Consider the following 20217-nt stretch of genomic DNA (forward strand, 5'->3'; position numbering starts at 1 on the left):
AGGGATATAGGGTATGGGCTTCAGCTGTTGTGGCACACAGGGGCTTACTTGCCTCTTGAACCTGTGTCTCCTACATTGGCAGGCAGGTTCTTAACCACTGGACCACCAGGGAAGTCCCTACCACTAATCTTTATATTGTGCAATGCCAGTTTTAAATGCAAACTGATGTAAGAAATGACCTAAATTACATAATTTGTATTTCATAGCTTGAACATGCAGATGACACCATCCTTATGGCAGAAAGTGAAGAAGAACTAAAGAGCCTCTTGATGAAAGTTAAAGAGGAGAATGAAAAAGTTGGCTTAAAGCTCAACATTCAGAAAACTAAGATCGTGGCATCTGGTCCCATCACTTCATGGCAAATAGATGGGGAACCAGTGGAAACAATAGCTGACTTTGTCTTTCTGGGCTCCAAAATCACTGCAGATGGTGATTGCAGCCATGAAATTAAAAGATGCTTACTCCTTGGAAGGAAAGTTATGACCAACCTAGATAGCATATTCAAAAGCAGAGACATTACTTTGCCAACAAAGGTCCATCTAGTCAAGGCTATGGTTTTTCCAGTAGTCATGTATAGATGTTAGAGTTGGACTATAAAGCAAGCTGAGTACCGAAGAATTGATGCTTTTGAACTGTGGTATTGGAGAAGACTCTTGAGAATCCCTTGGACTGCAAGGAGATCCAACCAGTCCATCCTAAAGGAGATCAGTCCTGGGTGTTCATTGGAAGGACTGATGTTGAAGCTGAAATACTTTGGCCACCTGATGCGAAGAACTGACTCATTTGAAAAGACCCCAATGCTGGGAAAGACTGAGGGCAAGAGGAGAAGGGGTCGACAGAGGATGAGATGGTTGGATGGCATCACTGACTCGATGGACATGGGTTTGGGTAGACTCCGGGAGTTGGTGATGGACAGGGAGGCCTGGCGTGTTCATGGGGTCACAAAGAGTTGGACACGACTGAGCGACTGAACTGAACTGAACATGCTTATGTATTTCACTCTCTACCTTCTGCTTATGGATAAGGATGGACTGAAAGGAAAAAAAGTTATGGTTGTGAGGATAAGCATCTTTATACGTTTATTAGTCATTGTGTGTGTGTGTGTGTGTCTATTTTTCTATCGACTGCCTGTCTCTCTTTTATTTCTTGATTTGTAACAATTGTTTTTATATTCTGGAAAGGAGCATTATGTACATTCCATGGGTAGTAAATATCTTCTGCCATTCTATGACTTCCTTTTTATTCTCTTATTGTGTACTTTACTATAAAGTTCTTCATTTTAATATAGTTTGTCAATCTTCTCCTTTGGGGTTAACTGCTAGTTTATACTGGAGAAGGCGATGGCACCCCACTCCAGTACTCTCGCCTGGAGAATCTCATGGACAGAGGAGCCTGGTAGGCTGCAGTCCATGGGGTCGCTAAGAGTCTGATACGACTTCACTTTCACTTTCACTTTTCACTTTCATTCATTGGAGAAGGAAATGGCAACCCACTCCAGTGTTCTTACCTGGAGAATCCCAGGGACGGCGGAGCCTGGTGGGCTGCCATCTACGGGGTCGCACAGAGTCGGACACGACTGACGTGACTTAGCAGCATCAGCTAGTTTATAAATGGTTTCAGAAATCTTTTCTTTACTCAGATCATAAAGATATTCTCCTATATATCATCTTCTCAAAGCTTTATTGTTTTGTCTTTCACATTTATGTCCCAGATCCATCTGAAATTTCCTTTTTTTGTAATTGGTACGAGGTAGGAGATCAAACTTGGCTAATGCTACTTTTAGTCAATAAGACAGTGGATTCCCAGTCCAATCTGGTTAGTTCTATATACTAAATCCTATTATGACTTGATAGTAAAATGAGTAATGTGTTTTTGAAATGTTTGTAAAATCATAAAAAGATAAGTTTTTTGCTTGTGATTATGAAAAAGAGGTTAGTTCTTTAGACAAAAGCTTCCAATAAAGTCAAATTTAAGAATTTAATTTCAGAATAGACAATTCCACAACTATTCTGAGTTCTACTTGCTAAGTCTTTTGAGTGTTATGGTTAAAGTGAGGATGGCAAATGTAGGTGGATCAAAGTAAAGTGTTAGTCGCTCAGTCGTGTCCGACTCTTTTGCAACCCCATGGACTATAGCTCGCCAGGCTCCTCTGTCCGTGGGATCTAAGTAAATTTGTTAAAAAAAAATCCAGGGGACCCTGAGATATTACTCTGAGTATATCTACAGGTTGTCTTTGTAGTGGAATAACAGCAATACCATGAATATTCACTTTGATCCATCGTGTTTGCCGCCATCATTTCTTTCATTAGTAGAGCGCAACATCCTCTTCCCTGCCTGTGGTCATGACTCTCTCCAAAAGTCTACATTTGGCATATAGTGATCTGGCCTTTACTGTGCCTCATTCTTTGCAATCTGTGCCCTTACTTCACCTGAGCTTTGCCCCTTGTGCCCTTACTGCTTTGCAGATGTTGGTCCCTTGAGAACCTACCTATATTACTCCACTCTTCTCTGGTTGGCTCTGCTCATGTCTGCCAGCATTAAGCATTATCTCATTCAGAAAGCTGGGTTTTTAGAAAGTGATCAATAATTTTAGGGATTATTATTGAAAGTGAAGTGAAGGTCACTCAGTCGTATCCAACTCTTTGTGACTGTATAGTCCATAGGCATTCTCCAGGTCCTAATACCGGAGTGGGTAGCCTTTCCCTTCTCCAGGGGATCTTCCCAACCCAGGGATTGAACCCAGGTGTCCCATATTGCAGGCAGATTCTTTACCAGCTGAGCCACAAGGGAAGCCCATCATTGAAAGTAGTATAATTAAAACCAACTGTACTTCAATAAAAATAACGTAGGGACTTACCTGGTGGTCCAGTGGTTAAGATTCTGAACTTCAATGCAGAGGGCTTAGGTTTGATCGCTGGTTAGGGAACTAGCTCTCACATGCTGAAACCACAAGTTCACATGCCGCAACTAGGACCCGGTGCTGCCAAATAAATAAATATTTTTTTAAAATAATAATTTAATGAAAAGTATCTCCTCAGTGTGATTATTGCGGCAGTAAATGAATGAGATGGGGGCTTCCCTGGTGGTTCAATGGTAAAGAAACAACCTGCCTATGCAGGAGACACGGGTTTGAGCCATTCCTGGGTCGGGAAGATCCCCTGGAGAAGGAAATGGCACCCCACTCCGGTATTCTTGCCTGGGAAATCCCATGGACAGAGGAGCCTGGCGGGCTACAGTCCATGGGGTCTCGAAGAGCAACTAAACAACAACAAGAAAGAATGAGAATGGGTATTTGTTGAACGGAAGGATGAAAGGGGACTTCATTTTTATCACTTTTAGCAACTTCTCTTGGTCAGAGGATTTAAGAAACTTGTGGAGGAAAATCTGAGAAAACCTTCACTTCAGATGACACTGAAAATGTAACTCATTTTCTCTCCCGCCCTAACATGAAGCAAACTCCTTTTTCCAGCCTAACTGAAGCATTTTAAAAAGCAGAGACATTACTTTGCCAACAAAGGTCCGTCTAGTCAAGGCTATGGTTTTTCCAGTGGTCATGTATGGATGTAAGAGTTGGACTACAAAGAAAGCCGAGCTCTGAAGAATTGATGCTTTCGAACTGTGGTGTTGGACTCTTGAGAGTCCCTTGGACTGCAAGGAGATCCAACCAGTCCATCCTAAAGGAAATCAGTCCTGAATATTCATTGAAGGCCTGATGTTGAAGTTGAAACTCCAATACTTTGGCCACCTGATGCAAAGAACTGATTCGTTGGAAAAGACCCTGATGCTGGGGAAAATTGAGGGCAGGAGGAGAAGGGGACGACAGAGGATGAGATGGTTGGATGGCATCACTGACTCAATGGATATGGGTTTGGATAAACTCCGGGAGTTGGTGATGGACAGGGAGGCCTGGCGTGCTGCAGTCCATGGGGTCGCAAAGAGTCGGACACGACTGAGCGACTGAAGGGAACTGAACTAACTGAATGTTCGAGGCTACCTCATCGATTGGTTGGGGCTTGGCTCGGGCGCGGCCGCTCGGCTAGTTGGGGCTGGATCGCTTCCTCAGGAAGTGGAAGGCCTGAGGCCGTTGTGGTGGCGTCGTCAATTTAGCTCCGCGGGGGCCCTGGGGTGGGGGGGGGTGCTGTGCGGACATGGCGGACTTTGACCCCCGCTACCCCTGCTCTTCTATCGAGGACGACTTCAACTATGGCAGCTGTGTGGCCTCCGCCAGCGTGCACATCCGAATGGGTACGTCGCCGGGTCCCTCCCGGCCGCGCCTTGTCGGTCCCCTGGCGTCGCCGGCCTCTGGGGGCTGGTTTCCGGCTTCTGAGGCGAGCATCCTCCGCGACCAGGCCCTGGGGATACCGCCGATCTCTTGGGTTCAGAGGACAGCCTTCCCTCCTCCTTCCGGTCCCCTGGCTGGGAAGAAGGGCTTTCTCCCTCCGCAGGGGCTGAGAGGGAGAGGTGAGGTGGCTCCCCAGCTGTACGCCCAGAGACCTGAAACTGAGTCCATCCTATCATCTTCGGTGGAAAAGGGGTTGAAAACCTCACTAGCTTGAATTTGGCATTTTTCAGTTAAGAGAAACTTGGGTTATTTTTTTCCGTGAAAGTAAGTTTATTATATGATCATTGTGACGTATATCTGAATGGAAAATGAAAGTGAAGTCGCTCAGTCGTGTCCGACTCTGCGATCCCATGGACTGTAGTCTACCAGGCTTCTCTGACCATGGGATTTTCCAGGCAAGAGTACTGGAGTGGGTTGCCATTTCCTTCTCCAGGGGATTTTCCTGACCCAGGGATCGAACCCAGGTCTCCTGCATTGCAGGCTATGTTTTTGATATAAGGGCTGATTCTGTGTCCTCGTCTGTCTTTGCAGTTTCTATGTCCTGGTATGAGGCTGTGTTCACCCATCTGGAAGCCCTGCATACCCCGTACTATTGGGGTTTAATGGTGGCTTCCTCACGAAAGCGTGATTAATTACCTCCATTTTCAGCCCTTCTCTCTTCTCAGGAGAAACGGGTGTGGGACTGAAAATTCTAAGCTTTAGACATATGTTTAGAAAATGATAATCATGGCTCCTTTCTTGGTAACAGCTCTCATCCAGGAATTCACCCAGTGTGATCTCACTCCTATCAGGAAATTACCAGTAAGGAACCCTGTGTCATGGTCATTGGGCCTGTGACTAAGCTGACTGCATCTGTAGTTTAAAATGGTATCTGGTCTGTCAAAATTTTTTATGAATTTAAAGGTAAAACAGAAATGCCTCCCTCTATTTTTTAAGCAAATTAACCTGGCTGATCTAACTAGTGTCTTAAGGTGAGCAACTGTGACTTCCAAAACTTCTTTCCTCACTGCCTTTACATGAAGGAAAATGGGGTTGTTTTGAAAATGTAATACGTACATCTTCTGGAAAATACTTTTGGAATATTATATATTTAAATAGCCAAGGCTTATTGGTAGAAGACAACAAATTATGAAGCTACAGAAAAATGATGTGAGAATGAAAGCTGAGTACAATCTCTACCTTGAGCACTTTTATAGTACCATTAAGTTAAGTTTATATAATTAGTTGTTACATATGTAATATACATAGTCTATTAAACTAATCTGTTTTAGCAGTCTACTATATTTGTATTTTTGAAACACTAAGACATACTGTTTTATACTAAGAAGCACAATGTTATGATTCTTACATTTCTGCAACTTTGTATTTTTATTTAATGTATCATATTGAAAAATAGCAGTGCATATATTTATAGCTTTATCATATTTTTAACTATGGTGATCATCTATAATATGTATGTTCCATAATTTATTTAATCATCCTTTCTTGATGGGTATTTAGATTGTTACTTTTCATTCTTTTTATTCCTTCAAATAGAGCTTTAGGGGCCATTCTTCCATATGGTTGTGAATTTCTCCAATTATTGTTCTATAAATTTTTAGCAGTGAAATTATAGGTCCAAAGAATATGTGCATTTAAAATTTGATGTCGTCAACTACCCAAAGAGATTGCACCTGTTGACTCTCCAGCAAACAATACATGAGGGTACCTTCTACTGCACTCTCACCAGCACTGAGATCATCAAACTTCTTAGTATCTGGCAATCTGGTAGATCAGGGATTAGCAAACATTTTCTCCAAAGGGCCAGATAGTAAATATTTTCAGCTTTGTGGAGTCATAATAAAGGACTCTGTGGCACAGTTACAAAATTCTGCCATTGTCATGCAAAATAAGCTATACAATTACAATTAGTCACTCAGTTGTGTCTGACTCTGCAACCCCATGGATTGTAGCTTGCCAGGCCCCTCTGTCCATGGAATTATCCAGGCAAAAAAAGAAGCTATAGAGGACACAGAAATGGCTGTGATTGTGCCCAGGAACGGAGAAGGCAATGGCACCCCACTCCAGTACTCTTGCCTGGAAAATCCCATGGATGGAGGAGCCTGGTAGGCTGCAGTCCATGGGGTTGCTAGAAGTCGGACACGACTGAGCGACTTCACTTTCACTTTTCACTTTCACACATTGGAGAAGGAAATGGCAACCCACTCCAGTGTTCTTGCCTGGAGAATCCCAGGGACGGGGGAGCCTGGTGGGCTGCTGTCTATGGGGTCGCACAGAGTCGGACACGACTGAAGTGACTTAGCAGCAGCAGTGCCCAGGAAAACTTTCTTATAAAATCAGGTGATGTGCTGGGTTTGGCCCTTAGCCATAGTTTACTGCCTCTTGTTGTGGGTAAAAAAAAATGTAATCTTGTTTTAATCTACATTTTTTTAGCCAGGTGAGTGAAGGTGAGCATTTTTCTTTTGTTTATACAACTTTATTGGGCTCCCTGCTGATATTAAGGATATAGCAGTAACCAGATAATATTTGAGTCCTCTAGATTTATTATTTGTGTGGAGTAGTAAGGGAGATAGGCCCTAAAGAGTTAAGCAAATAAATAGACTACTAGCAGTGTTAAACTCTCTAAAGAAAAGAAACAGTGATGAAATAGACACTAGAGCCTAGAATAGTAGCTTAGTAGCTATTTTAGTTAAGGAATGGTCAGGGAAAGAACTTTTAAAGGAGATGGCAGTTGTGTTGTTGAGAAGAAGCTAGCTAGGTTGTATTCGTTATCTATTGCTTTATTAAAATTTATTCCAAATTTTAGAAGCTTAAAACAACAGTTATTACTTAACACAGTTTCTGAGAATCAGAAATATGGGATAGGCATAGCTAGGTGGTTCTGGCTCAGGGTGTCTTAGGAGAGTCCACTCAAGATGTGGGCTGAGACTGCAGTCATCTGAAGACTTCACTGGGTTGAAGATCTGCTTCCTGGAAACCCCACTCATGCAGATGTTGATACAAGGTGTTAATTCCTTGCCATGTGACCTTCTCCATTGGCTGCTTGAGCATCATGGCGTGGTAGCTGACTTGTCAAGAGCATGCAACCCAGGAGAGACCATTAAGGAAGCTACCGTGTCTTTTATGACCTAGTTATGATAATCACGGGCTTCCCAGTTGGCTCAGTGGTAAAGAATCCCTCTGCCAATGCAGGAGATACAGGAGGTACAGGTTCAAGCCCTGGGTCCAAAGGATCCTCTGGAGAAGGAAATGGCAACCCACTCCAGAATTCTGTTCTGAGAAAGCCAACAGACAGAGGAGCCTGGTGGGCTGCAGTCTATGGGGTCACAAAGAGGCGGACAAGACTGAGCATGCATGCACATGTCATGTAGGGCTTGTTGCTGCTGCTGCTAAGTCGCTTCAGTTGTGTCCGACTGTGCAACCCCATAGACGGCAGCTCACCAGGCTCTCCCATCCCTGGGATTCTCCAGGCAAGAACACTGGAGTGGGCTACCATTTTCTTCTCCAGTGCATGAAAGTGAAAAGTGAAAGTGAAGTCATGTCCGTCTCTTAGGCCCCATAAAAACTTTAACATTTTTTTGTAAGCAGAAGGGAAAGCATTACAAGTACTTAAGCAGGCAGTCACATGATACAGATTACTCTACAAAAAGATAGCTGTCAACAGCTGTGGGACTATAGGTGGGACCAGTGAAAGCATGCAGACCAATTAGAAGGCTACTATAACAGTGCAGGTGCTAGATCATAAGACTGACTGGAAATGTAGCAAAGGAGACCAAAGAGGTAGATGACTTTCACTTTGCAAGTAGAAGCTACAGTAGTTGTTGATGAATTGGGAAAAGAGGGAAATCAGAGGTGACTCCTACATTTTTGGCTTGGGGGAGGTTGGTGCTGGTTACAGATTGGGTAGAAATGAAAAGTTCATGTTTCAGCCTGTCAAGTTTGAGTAGAAAGGGAAGAAGTGGAAGTAGAAAGCCGAAAAGTAGAAAGGCAGAAATAGGACTCAAAAAAAAAAAAAAACCAACAACTGAAAGATTGCAGTTTGACTTGTTTTCTTATCAGATCTTTTATTTTTTTCTCTGGGTGTGTATGTATATCTTTTGCCACTTTTTATATTAGTTATTCAAAATGGGTGTCAAATGTTACTTTTTGTGGGATTTGATTTAAGTTCTATTTTTAAAAGAGTATAGAGGACTTCCCTGGGCATCCAGTGGTTCAAAGTCCATGTTGAAATGCAGGGGACACCAGTTTGATCCTGATCCGGGAAGATTCCACATGCCAAGGAGCAACTAAAGCCTGTGCGCCACAACTATTGAGCCTGTGTTCTAGAGCCCAGGGGCCGCAGCTACTGAAGCCCGTGTGCCCTAGAGAGTAGCCACCGCAGTGAGAAGCCCATGCAACTAGAGTAGCCCCCACTCACTGCCAACAGAGAAAAGCCCTTGCAGCAGTGTACACCCAGCACAATCAAAAAATAAATAAATACTCTTATATTTTAAAAAAGATGTAATGGGAGGGCCTTTAAGGATTAAATCTTTATTATTTATGAACATTCTCTTATTCTTATATTTATTTTACTGCTTGATATTTGGCAGACATGCCATCAAAGCACTTCATCATTCCTTGAGGAATGAGGTCTTTAGTAGGAATTTTTTTCAAAGAGAACATTTACGCATGCATATTGTCATGAGAGTCAAGAGACAGTACCATATCTTTTGTTGGGTAAAAATCATTCCACAGTGTTGTCCTTGCCTAAGAAATTATGTGGCTCCATTATTGTGTCAGAATAACACCTTTTCTCTGGCAAAATTTACTTTTCATTAATTCAATATAAGTTTATTTAAAAGCAAATAAAATTTAAGGAGTATTTATTCTGTGCCAAGGGCTTCCCAGATGGCTCAGAGGAAAAGAATCCACCTGCCAATGCAGGAGATGCATGAGATGTGAGTTCGATCCCTGGGTTGGGACAATCCCCTAGAGAAGGAAATGGCAACCCACTCCAGTATTCTTGCTTGGAAAATCCCACAGACAGAGGGGCCTGGCGGGCTGTAGTCCACAGGGTCACAGAGAGTTGGACCAGAGTTAACGATTAAACAATATTCTGTGCCATCCCTGGCAGAGTGGTAGGAACTCATGCTGAGTCGTGTCCTAAAATGGGAAACTTAAAATGAATATTAATATCCTATTATTAGGGAGCTCTTTAGTCTTCATAGTCTAATAGTGAAAGACAAGTAGACATCACTATAAAATAAAGCATTTAGAAGTCTGTTTAGGGTCCTTCAGGAATACGAGGAACTCTTTGTGACCCTGTGGACTGTAGCCCACCAGCCTCCTCTCTCTGGGATTCTGAAGGCAAGAATACTGGAGTGATTGCAATGCCCTTCTGCAGGAGATCTTCCTGACTCAGGGATCGAACCCATGTCTCTTATATCTTCTGCATTAGCAGGTGTGTTCTTTACACTAGCGCCACCTGGGAAGTCTTCTATGTGTCAGAAGACTTTTATAAATATTTTTAGATCATTGCGCTTTGGAGTTGATTTATGGATGTTGGTAATAAGGATGTTGGTAATAACGTATTTTGAAAGTCAGAATTTCTTATATAGAAATTAGAGGCAAAGGTACTAGAAGTGAGAAATAAAAACAGGTGAGTGAAAGTAAGTTTATATATTATTTGCCTTTTATGGAGAAGCTTCATTTTAGGGAAACATTTGCACCGCTTGGAAATTAAGATTTCTTTTTAAATTTTATATTTAACCATATGCTTTTTATTCCTGCTTTTCACTTTCAAGATAACTTCGTTATTTAAAACATGTTCTGGTTTTAATCCTTTGCTTTGTTGTATGTTGCACAAATATGGATTTGATGGTTTCATTTTGTTTTGATGGAAACATTTGTATTCTGGCCCATTAACTTAATTTTTTAAGCTCATGCTTCCTGGAGTATAGTTAACAAAATTTTTTATTTTCTGGGAGGCTTTTTTTTTTTTTAAGTTTTAGTTACAGTTGTGATATTTGGATTAAGATTTAAGAAAGAATTTGCATAGTAATTTAATGTGTCTAAGAAGAAACCTGATCTTGCTGTACTCTGATAAATGCTTAAGAAAATAGTCATGTGTAACTTTTTTCTCTTTTCAGCCTTTCTAAGAAAAGTCTACAGCATCCTTTCTCTCCAAGTTCTCTTAACTACAGTGACATTGGCATTTTTTTTATACTTTGATTCTATACGGACATTTGTACATGAAAGGTAAGGTAATGACATGATTCAGAATCATTTTCAGCCACTGCATGTGACTCAAAGGGCATAAGATGAGCAAGGTAGTGGGTTTTTTTTCTATTAACTTTTGAGGTTAGAATGTAAAAAGGATTGATTAACTCTTGTAAATAAATTTTTGCAAGAAAAATAATCTACAATATGGTATTTACCGCCAACATTTTTAGCTTGGTTTCATAGAGTTAACCCCTCATCTCCATTAAGAATTTTTATTGAATGTAATTTTTTGAGTGTGTCTTTATTAGACTTATGCCCTGTCCCCAAAGCCCAAGACAGTGCTTGAAAAGTTAAATTTACCTTAGTGTCAGTTCACAGCTAGGAAAATTTCACTGAAATCCTTTCAGAGGAGTTCCATATGGTTCTTCCGTAATTTGTTTAAGATTTGACCTCCAAAATAATTATTTCCATGGGTAAGAGTAATGTAGACTTTATATTAAAGAAAAGTAAAGAATGAATATTTTCTTAGAAGTAGATAATTTCTATCCTTCCTTTACAAAAGGGGAATCTTGAACTATTAGTTTGCTATTTGGAGTAAGTTCTTTAAGTTACAGCTATATAGTAAATGCCCTAAAAAAGTAGTTAGGTATAAAATTTGCTTATTATTTAATAGTTTTTCTTTATTGAGTTTTAGTTTTTAAAAAAGGCATTATGCTAATTGAAAAAATTATTCAATATAATAGAAATTCATGACGTAAAAAGGTTACATTTTCCACATTCATAGTGGGAAAGATTCTTTGTCTTCCTGCTCCTTCCCATCTCACAGTCTCAAATTTTCCCCATGGAAAAATAATTTCTTTGGTCAGTTTGGTTTAGATCCTTCCAAATTTTTTTTCCTGTACTTTCATGAACACATAGAGAAATTTTATTATTAAATTGGATGTTATTTATGGTATTTTTTTAAGTTGAGAATGCTTTTAATTTTTTGTCTTTCAGTCCTGCCTTAATTTTGGTGTTGGCCCTTGGATCCTTGGGTTTGATTTTAGCCTTGACTGTAAACAGACATAAGCATCCCCTTAACCTATACCTGCTTTTTGGATTTGTAAGTACTTTGACAATGTGTTTCCTTAACATTTATTCCTGAACTTTAAATTTATTTATTTGAATGCATATATATATGTAACAGTAGCAGAACCAAATTAATGAGTTTTTTAAAAAATCAAGGCATTACCTTTATGATAATTGTCTATCAGATAAAATTTAACTAGAATAAACAATTAAAACAAAGATATAATTAAGGGGAAAGAAGCTTGAGGATGAAGCTCAGTATCCCTAATTCTTATTTAGGATATGAGTTCAGCTACTTTTGACATGGCTTAAACAAGATAGCTTATGTCTCTTTCATATAAAAATCTGAATGACTGTTTAGTGAAGTTGTCAGGGGCCCAGACACTGCTATAGTTTAGACATTTCTAAAGTTGCATCGGAAAAAAAAAATAAAAAAAATAAATAAATAAAGTTGCATCGAATAAGATAGCTTACTACCATACCTGCATTCTATCTATTTAAAAAATGAAAAGAGAAAGGAGAGAGCAAACCTCTTTGCTCCTCAGGGTTGTATGTCTCTCTATTCACATTATATTGACTAGAATATAGTCACACTATATTCTAGCTTTTAGATCTAGATTCTTGCAGATATAGCTGCCAGGGAAGCTGAAAACATAATGCTTAATCTGAATGGGTATATGTTTAGGCAAAATTCTGTTACCAAGAAAGAAAAAAAGAATACTGGGGGACAGTTTCAATACTCTGCCACACCAAGTTCAGTTCAGTCACTCAGTCATGTCCAACTCTTTGTGATCCCATGAATCGCAGCATGCGAGGCCTCCCTGTCCATCACCAACTCCCGGAGTTTACTCAAACTCATGTCCATTGAGTTGGTGATGCCATCCAGCCATCTCATCCCCTGTCGTCCCCTTCTCCTCCTGCCCCAATCCTTCCCAGCATCAGGGTGTTTTCCAATGAGTCAGCTCTTCGCATGAGGTGGCCAAAGTATTGGAGTTTCAGCCTCAGCATCAGTCCTTCCAGTGAACACCCAGGACTGGTAGAACTGGACATGGAACAACAGACTGGTTCCAAATAGGAAAAGGAGTACATCAAGGCTGTATATTGTCACCCTACTTGTTTAACTTAGATGCAGAGTACATCATGAGAAATGCTGGGCTGGAAGAAGCACAAGCTGGAATCAAGATTGCCGGGAGAAATATCAATAACCTCAGATATGCAGATGACACCACCCTTATGGCAGAAAGTGAAGAGGAACTAAAAAGCCTCTTGATGAAAGTGAAAGAGGAGAGTGAAAAGGTTGGCTTAAAGCTCAACATTCAGAAAAATAAGATCATGGCATCTGGTCCCGTCTTTATGGGAAATAGATGGGGAAACAGTGGAAACAGTGTCAGACTTTATTTTTCTGGGCTCCAAAATCACTGCAGATGGTGACTGCAGCCATGAAATTAACAGACGCTTACTCCTTGGAAGGAAAGTTATGACCAACCTAGACACCATATTGAAAAGCAGAGACATTACTTTGCCAACAAAGGTCTGTCTAGTCAAGGCTGTGGTTTTTCCTGTGGTCATGTATGGATGTGAAAGTTGGACTGTGAAGAAAGCTGAGCACCGAAGAATTGATGCTTTTGAAGTGTGGTGTTGGAGAAGACTCTTGAGAGTCCCTTGGACTGCAAGGAGATCCAATCAGTCCATCCTAAAGGAGACCAGTCCTGCCACACCAAAGTACTATCTAAATATTATATTCTTTCCGTGTTTGTTTGTGTGAAGTAGTGAGGTTTTTTAAATGTGCATGTGATTTGCAGTTTCAACTTTATTTACATCATAAAGAGTGAGAAAAATAGAATTTTCTATATTACTTCTAGAATCTCCCTGTTGCAGATATGAAAAATCTAGTTGAGTTTAAGGAATAATGGTATAACAATTGGAATCTGTTCTCATGGAAATACCCTGGTTGTCCTATGGTTGGGACTCATTGCTTTTACTGCTGTGGTTGGGGAACTAAGATACCACAAACTGTGCAGCACAGTCAAAAAAAAGAAAAGAATCTAAATATTTTCATTTAATACATTGAGGTCTCATTTTTATTATGGTGGGCTTATTATATGTCCCATATACTTCAAAAGGCTGCTCTGAAACTAAAATGAGATCATGGGTATGAAATCACCTTGAATTCCTGGAAATCAGAACATGTACTTAACAGTATAAATTTTACATGCATCTATGTAATTTCAGTCTCTTTTTCTTAGACACTGTTGGAATCTCTGACCGTGGCCTTCGTTGGTAAGCCATAATTGTGCTTCTGTATATTACAGTAACTTTTTAAAGTGGATAAATCTTTTGGGTAAAAAAGTGTTTGGGGCTAAAGCTTAACATCATGTAATGTCATATTAAAAAATGTGGCATAGAATGAAGAATTCCTAAAATATAAGCAAAAAGTAAATGTTTATATAGTTTTAGCTGAGTTCAGAGGAAGTCGAAAAGAATTAGGAAAACAATAGGAACAGAGAACAATATTCATTTTGTTTATCCAACAAGACAACATCAGATACTTCCCTGGCAATCCAGTGGTTAATCACTCCGCCCTTCCACTGCAGAGGATATGGGTTCAATCCCTGGTCAGGGAACTAAAAATCTCACATGCTGCATAGCGCAGCCAAAAATAAAAAAAAGACAACTATAGCTAATCTTTTTTCTTGTTTAAAGGGATCTTAAAAGAACTAATAACATGTTTGGAACCATGCTCTTTCATCACATGAGCTCAGTATCTCAAATTGCCTGCACTGAACTGTACCTTATTACATCCTCATATTTCATCAGAGGGCACTACAAGAAACAATAGTCATTTCTGTCTTGTATTTTGTGTTAAATATATATAATATTTAAAAGGAAGTATCTGTTATAATTATTTGATGTACCCTATATAATAATATCTCAAGTAAAAAATTTTGTGATTAACAATAAAAATTCTGATTGTTTCAAAATTATTTATCTGGGATACCAAAAAAGATCAGAATGTACTGTTACTGTCAATAGCAATAAATTGTGGATCCATATTGTTAATGTATTTTTCTCTTCTTATTTTGTCATTACTGTTTTTAACTTTTTCATGCTAGGTTTTGTCTATATGTTTTTTGGTAATTCATCTCTTCTTTTTATAAAAGAATCAGAACATAAATAAATAATAACCACCAAACTAAATAGGGTTGAAATTTCTCAACATGGAAAGGAAGTATTATTAATACTTAACTTACTATCAGTGTTATTATCTATTACTTACTACTGTGTTATTAAGTCTATCTCTGTCCTCTCTGGCATCCACCATTTGTAAGGGATGTTGGAGAGAGATGGAATCCACCCGAACTTACTGAAATTTCTGAGAAGAAGCAAAAGTGATTTCATGTTTTATCTTTTCTGCATATTCATCTTCTTAACCCTGTGTGGGATAAATAAAGTCAACTACTTAGAAACAGAAGGAACTTGGATAATTTATCCCTCTCAGATTAAAAATTACTTAAATGGATTTGAGTTCAAAACACTCAATTACCTTTAAAGAGGTTATAATTCAGTATTCTGTAAAATGTTGAGCAGTTTTATTACAATTGCTATAGTCAGTCTAGATGGTCATTCTAAAATTTCTGGAGTAAATTCGATATATATCCAGTAAACCCCAATAATGTTCTCCAGGATAATGCAGACTTGGATATAAAGCAATTCGTGGTTGGTTTCTATTGCCTACAGTGCTGGTAAATGGCAGACAACCCCAGACAGCCCCAATATTTTTCTTGCCTAGGAATTCCCAGCCAGCCACAGGACCCAGAACCATCACTATTGATGGTTTAAGCCATAGTTGACAGTTACCACAAATGGTGATGAACTGCAGCTGGGATAGAAATGGGTGAAAATCATTTCACCATATTCCCTAAACTCCTAAACCAGCTGGCTGTGTATTATCTTCTAGCCATTTCTTTAACTTCATAATGATGTGATCTCCTTATGTTGTATATTTTGGAGCCTGCTTATTGCACTATGGGTGTGGTTTTACCATACAAGAGTTGAAGACTGAATAAGGAATCTTTTCATAATTGTTTTTATTGGCAAGTAGTATAGGACAAAATAAGGCATTTCTATTATATGACAGAAAAAAAGCTTTTATATGGTTTATATGTATTTTTAATCAATGTTTTGTAATTTTACAGTTACTTTCTATGATGTGTATGTTGTCCTGCAAGCTTTCATACTGACTTGTGCAGTATTTCTTGGTTTGACTGTATATACTTTACAGTCTAAGAGAGATTTCAGCAAATTTGGAGCAGGGTAAGTGATGTATTTATCATGGCTATGATAGATAGATATCTTCACTACTACCTCGTTTTGAGAGAGGTGCTGTACTGTTAGCATTGGATACTTTAAAAATGGAGGTAATGAGAAGTCATCCCTTTGGGTACTAGGGCCCTACTCTCCTGGAGCATACATGATAGGAGATGGAAAGTAGCTTTGAGTTTTTTGCTTCACCTCTATATTGAAAGGGAAGTGAATGCCCTGAAATTTAAGCTTTCTAGAGAGGCTATAGGCTTGCATGCTTTATAAATGGTATGAAATTTACCTGAATTATTTAGATCTTAACATTAACTGTGGGAAATGTTACCATCCACATCTTTGTGGCAAAAGCAAGGTAATTGTGACCCAGGTGCTAAGGAAGTCTGCATGAACTTTAAATTTTTTGATCCATCTTAAGTAACCTGTATCCTTCTTCAAACTAATATAAGGAATGATCCTTTTTATATTAGGATAATGGTACTGTGTTGCCCTCACCTTGGTAAGAATGCATAGAATCTTTCCTAAGCTCACAATGGCTTTCTTTTGGCACATAATCACCGAAACGTTTTCTGCTCTTTTTTCCTGTTAAAGCACTAAAAATTTACAAGTAGTCTAGTCTTGCAAAACTTTCTTTCCTCCCCCTTTTTTCCTGGTACTCCAGATAGTGGAGATAGTGAAGGGACTGGGAAGTCTGGTGTGCTGCACAGTCCATGGGGTCACAAGGAGTTGGACACAACTTAGCAACTGAACAACAACCAGATTATCAGAAGTCTCTACTGGGATAAAATATTAATTGGTCAGCCAACACTGACAATTGTGCAGGATGCATAAACAGTTGTATTAGAATGGAGTATGATTTAAGGAGAAGCTATATATATATATAATTTTGTTTTTTTGCTTCCTGTTTTGCATATGTGTTAGGTTCTGTTCTTCTAGGAAGCAATTAAGTTCTTTGGAAATGGTCTGAATCTTTTGAGGCTTGTTTTTAAGCTCTGTTAGCTGGATCCAGAACAGCTTTTAGTTCAGGGCTAATTTGGCCCCACTCTTGAGATAGTATCCTTCTGAGGATTACTCAAAGCCCCATGTCTCAGGTCTTTTCACTCTAGCTGGTGTGAATCAAAACTATTCCTGGCTTTAGTGCATCTGAGGATTTTTCTGCCTGGTTGTCTCTGGTGGTGGTTTCTCCAGACTTTGGTACTTCCTCACAAATATGCATTGATAAGTACTTAGCTAAAGACTGGAGGAGAACCCTCTGCATGCCACCAGAAATCTCTGTATAACCCTTTTTTTCTCTAGAACTTGGATCTTCAAAGTCTACCACTTTAGCTTCTCTGACCTCTGAATTCTCGTCTCTTCAGCTCAAGGAAACCACAAAGCTGCATATGGATTCCTGTCCCTGCACTGTGGCCTGGGAACTCTAGCTGGGTCATTTGTAGAGCTTACCTTCTTTGTTTCCCTCATCTCAGGACTCATTGTCCTGTGCTGCTTATTGTTTGAAAACTGTTGTTTCGTATATTTTGTCTCATTTTTATTTAAGGAGGGAGCATAAATTTGGTCAGTGTACTTGTGGCCTGAGGCAGCAGATGTATATTCAGGCTTCCACGTCTCATAAGATAATAGCACTGACTTCCTAGATGTCCTTGTCATATAATTATATCTTACATATATAATATATAATTTTATTTTATATATAATGAATGATAACTCATAAAATTATAGCAGTGGCAAATTTATGTGCATAAATTAAGTTCTTTAATACATCAGAATAAAACAGAGTGTACATTGGGAACTCTAATGGATATGCGTGTTCACAGAATCATTTGTTATTTGGTTAAAAATGAAATTATGCTTCATTGGTAAATTTATATATTTTTAAGAAGTTTTATAGCTCTCTGAATTAAATGATATTTCTAATGATATTTTGCTTATGTCAGTATTTTCTTTATATTCCAATTGAAACTTTAAAAATTATACTCTTAATTAGTCTTATACACCATAAAAACAAATGTTGAATAGATAGCTGTTCTTTCAATTTCTGGGTATTCTGTAATATTCATTGTAGGTTTAAGAATTCTTACATTTCAGTGATTCTTTGCCAAATATCAGGATGGATTTATTTATTCAGAAAATGCTGAATGAGTTTACAAAGGTTTTTGGTTAGGAACAATATTCTAAATTATTAAAATTTTTGTTTTTATAGACTGTTTGCTGGTTTGTGGATTTTGTGTTTGTCAGGAATCTTGAGGGTAAGTTGTTTTAGAATGATAACTTGAAATACAAATAATCTCAAAAAGCTGTAAGAGACATGTTATTGTAGGACACTTGGTTATAATTATCTGGAACATTTGTATGTAGAATGATTTTAAAATGATATTTTAAAAATCAAGGTCTTATGTTAATATTATTGGTTGAAAGAAAGATGAACAAATGAGTTAAATGAAATAGAAAGAGGTCCTCACTTGAAATTGCTAATCTTCAAGTGGCACATGTAATTCTGAGTAAGAAATAGATTTTAAATAATTTATGTTTGGAATGGTACTGTTCAAAAGTCAGGTGGGTAATTTAATAGAAAGGAGAATATTCATTGGTTCCTCCCTTCACCCATTCATCCAACACAAGTGGACCTGCCCTGCCTTTTCTACTTTTAACATTTGTATTCAAAGTTGTACAGAATTATTAAATATGTATGTAGAGTATAAGTAACTTAAGTATTCTTAATGCTGTTCTTAAATATAAAACTATTACAATAATCTCTTGCCTTTAGTTGTTTTTTTACAGTGAGACAGTGGAGTTGGTCTTGGCTGCTGGGGGAGCCCTTCTTTTCTGCGGATTCATCATCTATGACACACACTCACTGATGCACAGGCTGTCACCTGAAGAGTATGTATTAGCTGCCATCAACCTCTACTTGGATATCATCAATCTCTTCTTGCACCTGTTACGGGTTTTGGAAGCAGCTAATAAAAAGTGATTGAAAGCAGTATATAGAAACTGATTCCTTAAGTAATAAAGTTTGAGATATAATTGTTAAATACTTTTAAGATCTTATTTGTATGCTGTGTATTATAAAGTATAAATCTCCTTTGACTAGATTTTAATCTTATTTAGAAAGGAAAAAGTATGAAAGAATAATTACAGGGAATTATTCAGTATTACAATAAAATTATATTAAAATGTTAATGACATTTCATTACAGTATGATGCATTAAAAATTAAAAGTGTGCTTAAGTCAGTTATTTTGACATAGAAGTTAACATTCTTAGTTTTTAAAGTACAAGTTTCATTTAAAAATTATAGCAGTATACCAATGACCAATAAAACTTTAGCAAATTCCTGACAGCATTCATTTGCTAAGGTGCCATAACAAAGTACCACCGATCGCATGGCTTAAACAGAAATTTACTTTCTTTTCTAAAGTTCTGGAGATTGGAAGTGTGAGGTCAAGGTAGGGTTGATTTCTTCTGAGTTCCCTCTCTTGCCTGAATGATGGTCATTTCCCTGTGTCTTCACGTGGACTTCTCTCTGTACTTGTCTGTATTCAAATTTCCTCTTATAAGGATACCAGTCATATTGGACTAGGGCCCACCCTAATGACTTCATTTTACTCTAATTACTTCTTTATAAAGATTCTGTCTCCAAATACAGTCACATTCTGAGGTACCAGGAATTGGGACTTTGCACTGGTCCTAATGTTTGCATTCACTAAATAATTTGTTGAAACCTGATGCCCCCTGTGATGCTATGAGGAGGTAGGGCTTTTGGGATGTGCTTAGGTCATGAGGATGGAGTTCTCACGAGTGGGATTAGTGCTCTTTTTTAAAAAGAGAGCCCACAGACACCGCTTACCCTTTCTGCCACATGAGCTGATGATGAAAAGACAGTCTATGAACCAGGAAGAGGACCTTTAAACTAGACACTGAATATGCCTGCACCTTGATCTTGGACTTCCCAGCCTCTAGAACTGTGAGAAGTAAATTTTTGTTGTTTATAAACCACCCAGTCTCTATAGTGTGTTGTTTTGGCTGCCCAAATAGATTAAGACAGACTTCATTATATGAATTTTCAGGGGGTACAACTCAGCCTGTAACACTCACTAAGCATTGTTTCCCAGCTATTAAACTGAAATAAATTAGTAGTATATAGATACAGCCTTTGGTGAGTTTTAGATGTAAATTTGACCCCATCACTATCAATTAATTATTGAATATCCAGTTGCATAATGCTATACTCATGTTAACATAGCATCGTAGGTAAGAGAATCTAAATTGGAATCCTTGCTGTGTAACCAA

The 20217-nt window shown here is 38.6% G+C and overlaps 1 protein-coding gene across 1 annotated transcript; it reads left to right on the plus strand.

The window, feature by feature from the left end:
• The first annotated feature begins 4061 nt into the window (after nucleotides 1-4061).
• TMBIM4 (transmembrane BAX inhibitor motif containing 4) lies at nucleotides 4062-19108 on the plus strand. Its single transcript, XM_086400144.1, has 7 exons — nucleotides 4062-4245; nucleotides 10471-10579; nucleotides 11540-11645; nucleotides 13858-13891; nucleotides 15808-15925; nucleotides 18129-18174; nucleotides 18693-19108. The coding sequence occupies exons 1-7, from the start codon at nucleotides 4149-4151 to the stop codon at nucleotides 18897-18899; spliced, it is 717 nt and encodes a 238-aa protein (XP_086256270.1). The 5' UTR covers nucleotides 4062-4148; the 3' UTR covers nucleotides 18900-19108.
• Nucleotides 19109-20217: the final 1109 nt, after the last annotated feature.

Source organism: Bos grunniens, chromosome 5 (genome assembly GCF_055505025.1).
Source record: "Bos grunniens cultivar Pamir isolate PY7600 chromosome 5, Bosgru_T2T1.0, whole genome shotgun sequence".
NCBI lineage: Eukaryota > Metazoa > Chordata > Mammalia > Artiodactyla > Bovidae > Bos > Bos grunniens.

Excerpts from the sequence above, each read along its gene's own strand:
- TMBIM4 (XM_086400144.1), top strand. The coding sequence starts at position 4,149 with ATGGCGGACTTTGACCCCCGCTACCCCTGCTCTTCTATCGAGGACGAC. Across the intron at positions 11,646-13,857 it reads TATACCTGCTTTTTGGATTT|ACACTGTTGGAATCTCTGAC; the intron begins GTAAGTACTTTG and ends TCTTTTTCTTAG. Across the intron at positions 15,926-18,128 it reads TTCAGCAAATTTGGAGCAGG|ACTGTTTGCTGGTTTGTGGA; the intron begins GTAAGTGATGTA and ends TTGTTTTTATAG.